Genomic DNA, 16,304 nt, shown 5'->3' on the forward strand with positions numbered 1-16,304 from the left:
GAGTTGTTCATTTGGAGTGGGGTTTTTTTAATAAATGGTAAGAAGTGACTGAAGGCTCAGCTCCTGACACTTTACACTTCAGGTTCAACTGAGATAGTTGTTACTTCTGTACATTTTCTTCTTCAGAAGAAAATGAACACCAATTTGAAGAATTATTTAAGGCAGCAGCTAATGAAAAGGCAACAAGTGGTGAAGAACACAAGTTGTACTTGTGTCCTGCACCTGGCTTGGGGCAATCCCAAGCACAAATACAGGCTGAGCATAGAATGGATTAAGAGCAGCACTGAGGAGAAGGACTTGGGGTGTTGGCTGATGAGAAGCTAAACATGACCTGGCAATGTTCACTTGCAGCTCAGAAAGCCAACCACATCCTGGGCTGTATCAAAAGAAGCATGACCAGCAGGTCGAGGGAGGTGATTCTCCCCCTCTACTCTGCTCTCATGAGACCCCACCTGCAGTACTGCGTTCAGCATTGGGGCCCCCAACACTAGAAGGAGGTGGACCTGTTGGAGCAAGTCCAGAGGAGGGCCACCAAGATTTTATCAGAGGACTAGAGCACCTCTCCTATGAAGACAGGCTGCGAGAGTTGGGGTTGTTCAGCCTAGAAAAGAAAAGGCTCCAGGAAGACCTTAGAGCAGCCTTCCAGTAGGTGGAAAGGGACTTTTTACAAGGGCATGTAGTGACCAAAGAAGGAGGAATGGATTTAAACTGACAGAGAGCAGATTTAGATTAGATATCAAGAAGAAGTTCTTTACTGTGAGGGTGGTGAGACACTGGAACAGGTTGCCCTGAGAAGTTGTGGCTGTCCCATCCCTGAAGTGTTCAAGGCCAGACTGGATGGGGCTTTGAGTCTAATGAAAGGTGTCCCTGCCCATGGCAGGGGGGTTGGAACTAAATGGTCTTTAAACCCTTACAACCCAAACCATTCTGTGATTCTATGTACTGTAACATTTTGCTAGAGATAAGTTATAGATAGTGGAGATTACAGTTAATCTGGACAAAATGCTGACTGACAGAAATCCTGATGTGAAAGGAAAATCCTGAGACATTATTTTATCTTATGATCTGACACTGTATTAAACACTGGCACATGGAAACAAGTAGAAACCACATACTCCACAAGTGTAAGAGATTAGAAGTCAGAAGAGTTATAGTAACAGCAACTGAGCATGACAGACATTATAGTCATAGCTAAAAGTAACAGCAGTGTTACTGAATGACAAATGCCAATGGGCACCAGAATACCATGCTACAAATTAGATAGGAAGATCAAATTCAGATGCAGAAATGGAAAACCTACAGACATGAAATACCAGACAGAAGAAAGAAAACATAGTGGAAAGCAACTGAAAGCTTTGAAAAGGAAGGAGATGCACTATAGTGTACAAAGAGATGAAAATTCTGAAGTGTAATACCTAGGTGCTACTGTATCTACTTCAAATCTTCCCAAAAGAAAGATGTAGCAAGGCATTTGTTCAGGTGGTTAAGCTTACTTGAACTATGAGACTACTACTTTAAGGAAATGATATAACCTCCACTGCTTGTGACTTTAGAGATAAATTGCAAGCTCCAGACAGAAAAGTACACCAAATCTCTTAATCAACTAACTGGAGAAAAACACCAGAAACAGAACCTCTTTGTATCAAACTAATGAAAAAAGAGCAGAAATTATTTTTATAATCATCCTATTCAAGTATCTGTGACATTTAAGAAAACATGATGACATTTATGCATGACTGAGTAATGTTTCTAAACTCTAGTGAATTATGCAAGCAGAAGAACACACCTGGTACAAACAGGCTGCTGTTCCAAGGAAAAATGCAATAACATAGCTGAAATCTTCACCTTCATTCTGTGAAAACAAAATAAAATAAAATAAAATAGAGTAAAAAACCATGCCTTTACAATGTTTCAGTGAAATACCAGATATTTACAGTATGAAAGTTATTAATTATTGTATGTTAAAATAGTCTCACATAAAGATTTATAATAATTCCTGTATTAAGCTAAACCAAAAGAGTTAGCATTAATTGTTGTTTACTTATATGTCTGGGGGAAAAAAAAAAAAAAACAGACAGTGATCTGGAATCTGACCAGAATGTTTATTCACAACAGACAACTAATGCTGAGATTTTCAAAAGCCTTAAAGAAAGTCCAGATCTAGCACTGGATACTCACCTTCTCCAGATGCCTCTCAAAATTCAAGTCTAAACACTGTAACTACCTTTAATAAAACTTTGTAGAATTATGCCTTCCTCCAGCTTGACAAGATGGAAAAGAGATAAAAGGAGAAGACAAACTGGCCACTAGGGTGTGGTAAAATTCTACACAGAGAGTAAAGCAGGCAGCTGTGTGTTCATTGCAGTGAAAGCAAACAAAAGCACATGAATTTATCAGAAAGATTATTGGAAAATTACATTGTCTTGAAGGAAAAGATGGAAAAATTTACTTGAAGTGATAGATCTTTCTACTCCGTGTTTAAAAACAAACCAAAAAGAATTCCTTCTAACTTACTCACATGGGTTGTTATAGTTTCTATAGAACTAAGCAGAATAAATTTGCATGCTCAGTGATTATTCGAACCACATTTCAAACAAACATCTGCAACAATCGGAAACTTTCCCAGGAAAACAATGGGTATTCATGCAAATTTCTTCCTGGAAAGGCGAGTATCATTTCGATAAGATGATGGTCCATTCAGAACTACAACATGTTTCTGCTCAGAGTATGTTCATTGTGAAGCATTTCCATCTCCAGTGTTGACTAGGAAAAGTTTGCATGTCTGCACATAAAAGTTATCTGCACGATGCAGTACACTCCTAAACTGTATGTAAGTCTATCTTGGTGCCACCATATATTTGCTAGAGTATAGCTAGACATTTTAGCAGAGCTTTGCTAACACCCAAATAAATCACTGATTACAAAGGAACCACTAATTCAGAGACAAGCTTTTGAATGACTTCTCAGAAGTCCCATTAATCGTGTTTTGAATTTTTTGTCCCTAAGCCTTGTGGGTTTTTTCCATAATAAAGTAAATGAAGAGAAATTTTAATGGATTTTTAGTGTCTTCATTTTCCAGAAATTAAAAAACCATCTTCCACCTGTACTGCCATCTATTACCTCCAGATGCAATAACATATAGAACAACAATAATTAGCTGCCCTATTATCACTTAAATAGCCTAATCTAACATTGGGATTTCTTTTTAAAAAATCAGCTGCAGAAAGGTAACAAAACAAGTTCTAGATATATCACACTAAGTGGTAGAAATCTGTTCAGTACTATTTGTACTACAGTGTACTTTAAATTCTTTTCTATTTATAAACTGAAAGAATTGTGCATAACACAGAAATATCTAATTAGCGATAAAGTAGAGCTGTTTGTTCACTAATTCATTGCTTTTTCTTTAAAAACCAACTCAAAAGAAGGACCTGGTACAGAACACTTCCATTAATCCTGTTGATACATTCATTAGTCTTCAGAAATGCTGAGGCCTCAAATATTACCACTTTATTAAATCTTTACATGTATCAATAATTATATAAGACAGCTGCAATACATCTTCTTTACCTTACTTCCCTAAAAAAAGTCCTTTATGTATCAAAAGCACTGCAGTTATAAAGTCCAGATATATGTCTGAATAAAAATATTATCTATTAGCCAAGCAGGAGGATTCTCATTTTCTTTCAGAAAATTTCCACAGGGATTTTAGTTTCTACCTCCATCTCCACAACAGTAGAACCACTTAATGTTAAGTCAGTCACTTTTTGTGGTAACACACATGAATTTTCTGCAGGTGCTTGCCAGCACTACTAGCATACTCACTTGATTTGCTTGAAATCATTAAGCACTGTTAGTTTCATTGTAGCAATGAGAATACAACTCACCAGATGCTGAATTAAAAATGGAATAGAAAGAAACTGAAAGTCTATAGGGAGTGTCAGAGCAGAGTGCTCACATAAACAAATGTTTGTGGGGAAGGTTGTTTGGTGAGGGAGTTGTTGGGGGGTGGGGGATGAGGAGTTGGAAGAAATCACTTTACACTTTCCCTTACATTGATCCTTTCAGCAGACAAAGAAAAATTATATCCTACTTGAGAAGGTCTATTCAAAACAAAGGAAAAACCAAAAAATGTTTCTAAAAAATAATTTTACAAGGCCTGTTTAAAGATCCCTGCTCTGGGGACCTTTAAAAAAAAAATGGTCAGATTTTCAAAGCTGTTCATCATTTCTCTCAAGTGTTTTTAAATAACATCTCTGAAAATTAAACGTCTCATATCCCGGCATAAATTTAGAAAACAGAACATTATGTTCACATACTTACTGCTACTGAGGTTCCTAGGGAAGGGGTCAGTCACCCACCTCCTACTGCTTTTGAAACTCACAACCTCAATGAATGATGCATCACACTCAAGAAGGATGCACAGATCACAATCAACATAGGTTTCATTAACAGAGGTCTGACCTCACAAACAGTATCTCTGAAGACAAAACTGGCAAGATTTAGTTCATATAGCAAGCATCTTCTAAGGTGATATTATGATTGCTATGATGCATAACACTTAAATTCATAAGCATGTACAATACCTGGAGAAGACTTTCTATGGCATGAAAGCCACGAATTAAATTCAAAGCCCCACATAACAGACTAAGCACAAATGAGACAATCCCTGGCAGAGTCACAGGTTCCAGGCGCTGATGAGGAGCTGCAAAGCAGAAGATCAAAACAAGATACCAAAGGTCAAAGCAATGTCTTGGGAAATTAAGTAAAATAGTAATCTCACTTTTCAGTGGCTTCTAGCTCAAAAAAAGATCACTGAAACAAACCACAAAATGTCAATCTTTTTTTTTTTAAAAAAAAGAAGAAACATTTTAAATATTTCAACACAAGTTTTAACAAAACATACGGTTTCCTTCAATTCATATTTATAATTGTCTTATTATATTTAGTCCTTAACTCAATACATTCAGTATGACACTGAAAGCTGCTCAAACATGCCAGGAAATCAATGGCAAATGATGCACTTGCTAGTGAAATTTGTCCACGATTAGCATCCAGCTCATAAGTCAAGTAAGAGCTGCCCTCAACAACCTCCACTTTTCTTTAACACTAATGCATTAGCAGAGCTATTGAGACTGATTCGGCTTGTTTGCTCAACAGAACACTGTAAGGCAAAGCTATTACAGTCTCCTCCCTTAAAAGGTAGAGCTACCCAAGACACAAATAAAAAGACAGTTCTGAAACTAAGCTATTATCTATATTACAGCCTTATACAGACCTTCTGGATAGTGATAGTACCTAGAAGTCTCTTACAAAACACATTAAAACTAGAACACGCTTTCTCTCCATGCACACCCACTCTTTCTGGCTCATATAGGGTCACAAGTACATAACGGTTGTGTATGTTCCTCATTACTGTCCCCTTCCATAATTAATAACAGAAAGCAAATATGAAAAAAACAATGAAAAATCTCTTAACAGTCTAGGCAACACTGGGAAAACAACAGGACCACTGAGCCATACTTAAATCATTCTGTTCAAGTCAACGAAGTGTAAAGATGTGACAATGAGGTTAATGAACTGTAACATTAATAGAGAGGGGGGTGTCAATTCTGGTTGTTTGCATTGCACAGATCCAGGAAAAAGCGCTTTGCAAACAGTTTATGAAGTTACAGAACCTAAAGAAAAAATGACAAAAGCTATTTTACACTGATAAGCAGACGGGGCTGCCTAATTATGAGTGTGTGATAACTTAAAAATAAAACATGAAATCAGTCCAGTTAGCTCATTTGTGCTGAATTTAAGCATAATTGGGATTTTTTTTAAACAAAAGCATAGCCCATGTTTAACTTTCAGAGCTTATTGCTTTTGAAACTGTAGTGCATATTAGAGGAATACACCCAGCAATCGTTCACTTAAGGTTAGATATGCTATTTGCATACCAAACCATCCGCTTTCGGTGACTCATAACCGGTTGTTTCATTTTGGGGTTTTTTAAATCATCTCAGCTAGAGAGAGGCAAAAAGCTGAAGGTGCATGTGACTGTTTTTAGCCAAAGGTAACTGCACTTCATTAACTGGTGGATAAAATTAGTTCACTGCTCTTCATGCACAGCTCTCCAGACAATCCCGTTTTCCCCATATATCAGGGTAACTTTAAAACATCATGTATTAATTCAGTATTTAAACCACCTCTTTAAGAACCATGGGGGGGAAAGAGTCTTGTCGGCCAAATCAAGACAGTCTATGAAGGATCATAAAATAATAACCTTTCTCTCTTATTAAAATAGGAAAACAAATCCAAAACCTTTTAAGGACATTGCATACCACTACTGATATCACTAAGCTCTTCCAGGCTTAATAAATTTCAGTCTTACAATCAAACCGACACGAGTCATTTATATACCAAAAAAAAAAAAAAAGAAAGAAAAAAAAAGGCAAACCCAGAAGAATGAAGGTGGTGTCAGAGAGGGCAGGGTAAGGCACAGCTGACCTTCAGTCAGTACATACAGAAACATTGTTAATATTTAACTGCCCTATCAAAAACCTCTCTAACGCAAGCCAAGGATCAAGCAAAGCACAAATTCTGAATTAAAATGTTGATGTTTAAGTAACAATTCAGGACATTTACTCATAGTGAGAAACTGTAGTACTTGTAAGGCCATTTATTTAAAAATAAAATGGGAAAAAAAACCCAAACCAAATCAAAAACCAAACAACCAAACCACCACCAAACCAGCATCAAGTTCTTGTGTGACATGTGATGGTGTCATCAGGCAAAAAGTAACCTTGATTTGACAACTGTTCTTTCATTGAAAAAACCATCAGAAAATAGTAAATTTATCCTAACTATCACACATCAGCATGCTGTCTCCCTACTTCTAATGCCTGCCAACACCTACATTCATTTGAAGCAAAATCATTATCCATAAGCTGCACACTTTATGCTTCACACATTAATAATAACCCCTATTCCTCACTACACAGCACAACTTTGTTAAAGGAAAAGAGCTGCTATTTAGAATTGCTTTAACAAAGAGACCTACACACTAGCCCTTGGGATACGTATCTAATTACATGTATAAGCAAGTAAAAGAAAATGCCCCATCAGCATAGCCAAAACGAATACATCAGATTCTTCTATTCTGTATAACTAAACAAGATTTGCATCTATCTAACTTCCTCCCTCTGCATGCTACTCAACTTGATTTAACATACTTGATTCACTTATAGCAAGTCATATTTTTAACAGGACAGCATATTCAGAAAATTAAGCAAACCATTTTTTTTTTGTGAGAATTTGTCCTTAAAGAGAAGGAGAAACTTTGAAGTCTAGCCAACTGAGTAGGTAGGAAACAACCAGAGAAAGTTATTTCCAAGGGTGGAGAGAAGCAATGAATGTAAAGAATTACAAAACTATTAGCAGACTTCCTAGAAAAGATTCTTGATATTCAACAGCATCTAAAATTTGAAGAGCTGAAGGAAGAGCACAATGGAAACCTCTCATAATGTACAGTCCTTTGACGATGAGTTTCTACAGCAATTCAAGGAAGGAAGTGGGTGACTGATCAGAGATCTCTATGGAATTCAGAGGAAGAGGAAAGTTAAAAGTAAGTGAAAGAAAAACAGAAGAAAGTCAACATGGAAATAAAAGAGGAGAGCACAAATGCTTCTGTAAGTCAAGTTGTAGAGAGGTAGGGGAAAAAACTGGAAGACTGTCTGCGAATTATTGTTTAATTTTACTTCATAGTAGAAAAGGTTCTTACACGTGGATATCTCTGCACTGTCTCATAGCACCCAAAATTCTCAGGCTGAAGGCCCCAGCAGTACACCTAAGGCACCCTAGTAGCAAGTAGTTTTTAATTTTCTAGAGGAGTAAGTAAAGTAATTAGGATATCACACTGACAGAGTGATCCTATTTTAATACACATATATAAACAAAATTAAGCTGATCTCTTATATGACAAAACTGTAGGAAGTGTTTAGATTTATGACTGCAATTTTCATCCCAACACTATGAAGTGAACAGCATTCATGTATGTCTGCCCAGGATAACACACCTTATTGACAAGAGGTACTTTTGGAAAAAAAGGGGAAGATACTAACTAATTAAAATCAACACTTCCTTTTATTCTATTTATGATTCTGCTTCACTAAACTTGAAAGGCTGAAATCAGATTATGTGAAGTAAACTCCAGAGTTTCACAAGTGGATTCCATGTATTACTGCAAGGACTTCGTGAGTTTTACGGGATCTGTCCTGCTGGGAAACATCTAAAGATAGGCCTTAAACAGATTCAGAGCAGTCACTTAACAGCACAAACCACAGAATTCCACATTTACCTCCTACATCAAATAAATTAAAGTTTAAAATAATTAATGACTACTTAAAAAAAATTAATGACTACTTAAAAAAAAATTAATGACTACTTAAATGTATATGGCAAGTATATACAAATTTGCTATTATTAACACTGTACACAAGGCACTTATTTTTAGAGAGTACATCCTTTAGCCAGCACAGCTCTTGGGATTTTCACAGTCACAGATACTTCCTGAAGTGTTGCTTCTCCCTCCAGTTGCTCTAACTCCTGACACTATGCTCTTAGCTTATGTAATCAGTGGGCAAGAATAATAAACATTTTCATAAATCTTAAAAGGTCAGAAAGATCATTTTGTTAGGTGTTCATCTTCATTTGCTTATTTTCATACAGGCTTTTTTTTCCCTTCAATAAAGCAGTCTGTTGGATAGACCCATTTCTCCTTCTGGATGCCTTGGAAATATATGCACTTTGAGCAGAGGACAAAACTTCAGACATTTAAGGTAAAACACATGTAAGGTCATGGCAGATTTATGCTTTAAGAACATCATGATGAAAAAGTTTTTTGTAAAGAAAAAAATATCAAAGATTAATACCCTGCAACTGTCTCACTTAAAGATACAAAACCAAAAGGCTGAAGCTTACCTGCAGATATCTTACCAGTACCCTTATATTCAGACACAGACAAATGTGCAAACCCATTAGCTGAACCAAGTTCTGACAAGGAAATTTGGTAAGGTGGTCTCAGTTTGATCTCTGTCTGCATGTCAGCAAGATTCATCTTCGTTGACAAAGAACGTGTGTTGTTGTATCTCTGTTTGGTCCTCTGAATGAAATTATCTGTGTAAAATTTAAAATAAAAAGGTATATATTTAGGTACTTCTGTTAATTAAATAATCCAAGACCATGCAGCTTTCCGTACGACATGCTTCACAAACTGAAATATGTTGTTTGAAATACTTGTGTTTATTTTGGATTTTTTTAATGCTATTTCTGGTTTGTAACTAATATATCGTGGGCTATTTAATTCTGCACTAAAAAAAAATAAATTGAGCTCTAAAAATCTAATTACATAACAACTGTGAATAAACTAATGACTTTTCACTGCATGAGACTAAATGCATTGTGAATACAATGATTTTACTGCACTAATTCTAGCTTTTCCGTTAGTTTGGTCACTATCCTTTATGAAAAATGAGTTCCTGCATTCAAGTATAAATTTACTTGAGTATGAAATACAATTGCAAAATATTCAGGCAGAGAAAATTAATACCATATTATACAGTTATAATGACTGTAACAGATCCACATTCTAACTGAACAACTAGTAGAACAAAGAAGGCGTTGGGGGAAATAGAAAGTACTCACAGAAATCTTCCTAAGTAAGACAACGTTATACAGAAATTGTTAGAAATTGCCTGACTGAATTATAGACAGGAATTAACTAACTGGAATATCTTCCGCCACATTTCTTAAACTGCAGTTCTTTGTGCTCTAATGCATTTCATAGGAATGTTTAAAATACCTGCCTAACCTACAGTATTAAAGCTACACATATTAATGGAATCCGTAACAGCTGTTATCTGGTATACATGAGATTAGTTGTATTTGGAGCTTGTATGACAAGATTAAACGCTTCACTATATCATAAAACAAATAAAAATCTCTCCCTTTCATGTACTGAACAAAAATTACACCACAGCTAAGAGCAAACATGAAGTTGCAGTCTTTTACTTGATAAATTTAAGCTAAATGCCTCTACAGGCAGTAAGCATTTCTACAGATCTGAAGCCAAACAACTCCTAGTATAATTAACTAGAAGATGAAATCCAGATTGGGTCACACAAGGCTTAAACCAAAACCTGCTGGAAAGAACAGAAAGATTAAAAACAAGTCTGGATAAAAATCTAGTAGCCTAATACAATGACCACAGAACTATTTCTTTATTGATTCTAAGGGGAGTTAAATCAGATTCTAAATCCACTTGAAATACAGCTATAAACTGCCTTTTTTTAATAAACTGACATTTTTGGTTTGTGTACGTTAAATTGCACATCTATTTAAATACTCATTTGTCTTAGTGTGTGAATCAAGAAAAAAAGAAGTCAGATCCTTACCAAACTCTATAAAACAGTACGGTCTGACAGCAGTATTTGTTTTCATCATATTGTAGGTAGTGATGAATTCCTTCTGAAGCTCATCCAGGAAGCAGAAAGCCAGGACACTGGGATAATTTTCAGTGCACAACATCATATAGCTTACTCCCAGAGAACTTATAAAGCTGTAATTGAAACAACAAATTGAAAACTTCAAAATTGAATCCAGGATATTTGCTGCTTCGTTAGTCTGATTTCATATTCTATAAACAGAAAAGCAAAAACTGCTCTGGGGTATTAAGGGAAGTAATGTTTACTGAGAAGTGCAACATTACTCTAGAAGAAAAGCAATTTACTTTTAGGTAATGTTTTAATTTAGCATCACCTTGTATGATGATATGAGAAGCTATGTTATACACATCCATGTATGAATGTGCGTATGTGTGTGTATGTGTATGTACACACTCTTATATACATGGAACAGAAAATAACATAAAGCTTCCGGGATAAAAACACAGTAGGTTTGTCCAATAATAGCTTTTCATTCATCTCAAATGCAGAATACGTGATCTGGAGCATCCCAAAGATGCAAAAACTTATCTTCAGATTGGGGCAGGGGAGGGGAGGTTTGGCAGTTGCTTCTTTCTAAGATATATGAGGAAATAAAACTGTTCTGTAGAATACGGGATTCATCATTCTCCAAAGACAGTCGCAAGGATGACTAGAGATGGCAAATATGAAATCAGAAAGGGACAGTTTTCAATATACATATCCCTATTGCATTTAGGCAATTCATTAAACAGTTTGTATTTTAATGAGAGATTCACATTTCTTCAAAATCTTTATAATGAACTTATACTATTAAAAGTAATCAAAGCTAAGAGTAATAAAAAAACTTCCTGACTAAGTCTTATGTGTCAGTCTTAAAAGTTTCCTTAAAGCTGATCAGTTTACAAGCCAACTACAGCTGAGGTTTTAAAAGAAACATCAACTAGAAAAAATTAAGTCTGCGCTGGACCTCATCCTGAGAAATGCTGGAAACTCAAACCTACCAACGGGAAATGGAGAAGGTGGAGCTATTTATAGGATCATTCAGGTGGTATACTTTTCACCACTGTAACTTCTACATGTTTGCTAGGGGTTAGGACAAAATTACCTCATTTAAAAAGACATATCTAAATTAGAATCAGAATTTAGCTCAGCTAAAGTGCAACTGAATCACTGACTACACACATGAACACCTAGTTACCAATACTAAGGAGAAAGGTCACATATAAACAAAATTAGATTCAAAGAATTATTTCACAATAATCCAAATTTCACGCTGCAAATGGGAAAAAAGAGCATCTTTTGAATTAGTACTTAATCAGTGTTGTCATGCAGGTACACTATGGAATTGACTTGTAAAAACATTAGGAATAGCTATTAAAACAAAAAGTCAAAATACAGAAGTGTGAAGAGAAAACAAAAACCATTGTTGTGAAAGTGCTGAATGAAGCAATAGGATTGGTAGGCTCCATCTGACCATTCACCACTTGACTTCACACTGTCTTCCCACTCCTGCACTCCCTAGTGTGCCATTTGAAAAAATCACTGAGTTTCGCTGGGGGTTTAGGGCATATTTTCTCTCAAGACAATAGGAATCCTGAAAGTACAATAAAAGGGCCTAATTCCGTAACATCCTAACCACAAGTGGTCAGAAATACTGGGTTATGAAAGCATTTGGGTACTTTCTAAGATGTGTGTAGACTAAAAAGAGAAAAAGCAATGAATACTAGTTGAACTAGCATGATGAAGAACAAGCCTGGACACTTCTGTGTAAGAAACAACCGTGAAATTTAAAGAAATATTTCTAGTAGGTCAAGGGCTTAAATATTTATAAACATACTGTCTATTTCAAACTAGAACTTCTACTAAAGTTTGAGTAGATTTCAGATCTTTCTACAATTTCTCAGTCAAATTCTGATACATAAATACAGCCAAGAATCAATCTTCTAATGTGAACTGTTAACTTTATAACTTAGACAGACACAACCTGGGATGTTGCAAATACAGAAAAGGGAAATCTTACTTTATATTATACTGCCCAGTTTTCAGAGTACATCTATCAGGAAGTTGAGAAAGTTTCTTTGAGAGCATTTTAAAATATTTTCTACATTCTTGCATTCCCATGCTCTGGTCATAATCAGTAGATGCAGACAGTGGGAGTCCATCCCTCACACGGACCACAGAGGCAGATAAAATCATAGACATTGCCAACACAGTTAACAACAACCTACAACAAAACACAAATCAAGAGAAAGCAGAATTAAAACAAAGGAGTCAACTCTGATTATTCAAATTCCCCAAGCTGTATACTGGGCTCAGACTTATAACAGGGCACAGAGAGGGTTTTCAACTGTAACTCAGATTATCCTAACTGCATAGGACCTATTAGTTTATGCAAACCACAAAGCAGTATCACATCCAACATTAATGTCACATTTTCAAATATTGTTATCTGAACTGCCATAATCCTCACCTAGATACTTGTGGAGACTGAAACACTATCACCCAGCCTTAGTACTACTGTAGCATTTGTACCCCTCAAGCTGTGAGTCTTTTTGTTTAGTGAGGCAATTATAGTTTAAACAAACAAGAATAATAGCTGGAGAGGAAAACTGTGTACTGTAAAGATATGCCAGATGGAAAATGATCCAGGTCTTGATCAAGCAATAGTATCAATGTGCTTTCATGAAACTGTGTTACATGCTTAAGGACCCTGACCGAGACTTAAGTAACTTATGTACTATCAAATAGGAAATCTAAGATCAGGACAGCAAGGAATGTAATCTCTCTCTCCCAACCCATAACAGCAGTTCTTAAACATGAAATATCTTTTTTCTTACCTGTGTCTCCATTTTCTTTAAATCTGCAAATGTGTCTATCAGTATTACACAAACACTGAGCAGGTGAAATGGTGCTCACAAAGCCTACCTCTTTTTACAGTATTTAATTTTCAAAGCATAGTAATTAAAGTTTTGTGGAATATGGCCACTTAAAAAAGAAAAACCTGTGTATTTAAGCATTTCTTGATCAGAAGGAGAAAATTTATAGCAGGTATTTAACAGTATAAACACACATCCTGCAGACAGTCTTTCAAAACTGAAGACACATTTTTAAAACCTTCAATTTCTTCAAATCTTACATTAAATCAAAACATCCAAAAGTTTAGCAAGACAAACATTAAAAGCAGGAATACTTATCTGCTAAGTTTCAGTACACAAATTTGTTCTCTTACAAGTGGGCGAGCTGCTAGAATTTATATGAAGCCAAAAGCAAACACTTCCTCAACTCTTAACGCTACTCTGCAGACTCCTGCCATATACACCTATCACTTCAGAAATTATGAAAAAAATAGATTTTCGCCTTCCTCAGACGATGCTACTCAAGTTCCATAGAGTCACAAACTGCAAAAGAAAACAGATTTCTGAATACAGCTGAAATATGCTTTCACATGCAATACTGACATGTTTACAGCACCTTTCAAACTATGACATTAAGGTGCTTTCAAGCCTTGGCAACTGAAGGACTGTATTCTGAAAAGTTAGGAATCCAAATTTTCCCAAAATAGCACTGCCTCTTCATAAAAGAGAGGAAATAGTTATTTTTTTTCCCTGAACTCTCACATCCCCTATTTTCCACTACTCAAAGGTTACATATCCATCAGGATACTTACCAAATTAATAACCAACATTCAGGTTTTTCAAGGGTATTTACTCCTCAAAGAGAGAGGCATATAATAATGAAAATATTGCAAATGTCTTGTAATTTTCAATTTAACAAATTAGCTTCATCAGCAGTCAAACTGCTTCAAGTCAAACTTCAACTTGCTTTCAGATGCATGACATGAGCTAAAAAATTCCAAATTAATACCTTCGTATTTTACTTCTAAGGCATATCAGACTTTCAACAGTCGTAACTGCAGCAGAAGCCACTGTTGCCTGTACTCTGCTGAATACCTTTGGACTTTTATCAGGTACACTTGTTATTTCAGCACTACAGAATTCCCTATTGTACAAAATTACTTGATCAGCTGGACAGAAAATCAGAATACAAGACAACTTTAGGGCTTGCTCTAGATAAGCCTGCTGCAGGGAAGCATTCTATAAATTAAACATAGAAACTAGTTCTAGGAACTTGTATCTATCTTCTTTTGAGTTCATGCATGTGCTGCCAGCAGGCCAAATCACACGTATGCACTTGGCACCCGTCTTCTTAACTATGCTGCTAACCATGTAACCAAAGCAGCAGCTCACGAGCATGACAAAATTGCAGAGAAGCTTTACATTGTAATGGTTCTCCAACACTAACCTCCTCTACCATTTGGAACTCAAGGCTAAAAGGGACTTTTTGGAGCTATATCAATATAAAACAAAACAACAATGATGTGATAGCAAAGTTTAACACTTCCCTCATTAACTTACTTGCACAAAATGTAATTTCATGGATCTGCATTTCCACTGATGAAGGAAGTTAACTTCATTAGCACCTAACGTGAAGAACACAACATAGCTCCATGTCCTGCTTTAGGAAATGGTAGTGAACAGGACAGTACTGCAGGAGAAACTCAGAATCCCGTAGCCAGCTCTCAGAAGGAAAAATACTGTTCTGTTCACTTTTAAAATGATCTTGACAGTTAAAGTTCATGTTGAGCTATCTGGTGAGAAAAGAACAAATGGAAAAAAAATTAATAAACGTATTTACTGGCTAACAATATTCTTCAGCTCTTTTTGTGAGAGCATGCTTATTGGAAAGGCCTGAACACATCCCAGGGAGATTACTCAAGAGGTATTCAAGTAAAAAGAAAACTAGAATAATAGAAGTATTAAAATGGTTCTATTTTTTAAGTTCATTCCTATTCTTCAAGTGAATTTGAAGAAGTTCCATCATTTCCACCATTTAAAGTGAGAAAATATGTTACCTATCTGCAGTCATGAGTAACTCAGGGTAAAGCAACCTTTGGCTCTGAATGCCATCATTCACCTCATACACTAACTTTAATTAATCTATAATTTCCTCTGATCAGAAACCTGAACACTTCAGGAACATAACAGAACACAACCACTACTGTATTTCCAAAGCATTAAGATTTTCAATATTCAAACTAACAATAGTTGCTTTACTCCTACAACTAAGGACGAAGAATACAAATATCACTAACAATAGCATGTATGCATGGACGACAGACAAAGTAAAAGATAAAGACCCCTTCAGAGGTATTCTTTCAATTTTTATGTCTACTCTATAGGTAAATGAATATTTATATAAATATAGAACAAAAAAGAGTTACTTGCTTCAAGACTGCTACTTATATGTAGAGAAATTAGGCTCTGTAACAGAAGATAAGCCTCCATTAATACCTACCAATTCTCTCAATGTACCATAAAATCACACAAGGTAAAAACTGTGGTTAGATGAACAGTCTTACGATCACCAGTCAGCCAGGCTTTATTACCATCATCTTAAAAACCCACCCAGTGAAAATATGCACTTTTTCCTCAGCTTCCTAACAGTGAAATCAGAAAGCTATTTAAAAAACGCAGCTAATAAAAGACAATCACTTTGGTTGCAAGATCACACATATGTAAAGAGATGTGTAATACACATACTGCAAGAGAACATTCAGCCTTACTTGAAAATGTACTAATATAAAGTTTACTAAATCTTCAAAATAAAAGAGCTATTGTACTTGGCTCTCAAAATGATAAGGCTCTACAGAAGGAGCCAAGTGCTAAATTTGATATAGGCTTATACATGTAGAAATTGAAGTACATTAAAGATACAGTAGCGAGTTTAGAACTATCTTTAAATGTCTTTATTTAAACATCTATACAGAGCTGCACAAAG

The 16,304-nt window shown here is 35.7% G+C and overlaps 1 protein-coding gene across 1 annotated transcript in view; it reads right to left on the reverse strand.

The window, feature by feature from the left end:
• The window catches only part of SEC22A (SEC22 vesicle trafficking protein homolog A (S. cerevisiae)), a 17,291-nt gene extending 2,174 nt beyond the window's left edge, over window positions 1-15,117 (reverse strand). The window contains exons 1-6 of the mRNA XM_010024967.1: window positions 14,882-15,117; window positions 12,487-12,690; window positions 10,437-10,600; window positions 8,965-9,159; window positions 4,587-4,705; window positions 1,787-1,852 (exon numbers count right to left, since the gene is read on the reverse strand). Of these exons, the coding sequence (XP_010023269.1) occupies window positions 1,787-1,852; window positions 4,587-4,705; window positions 8,965-9,159; window positions 10,437-10,600; window positions 12,487-12,668 (726 nt within the window). The 5' untranslated portion in view covers window positions 12,669-12,690; window positions 14,882-15,117. The remainder of the gene's footprint in view (window positions 1-1,786; window positions 1,853-4,586; window positions 4,706-8,964; window positions 9,160-10,436; window positions 10,601-12,486; window positions 12,691-14,881) is intronic.
• Window positions 15,118-16,304: the final 1,187 nt, after the last annotated feature.

Source organism: Nestor notabilis, unplaced genomic scaffold (assembly GCF_000696875.1).
Source record: "Nestor notabilis isolate BGI_N333 unplaced genomic scaffold, ASM69687v1 scaffold15392, whole genome shotgun sequence".
Taxonomy (NCBI): domain Eukaryota; kingdom Metazoa; phylum Chordata; class Aves; order Psittaciformes; family Psittacidae; genus Nestor; species Nestor notabilis.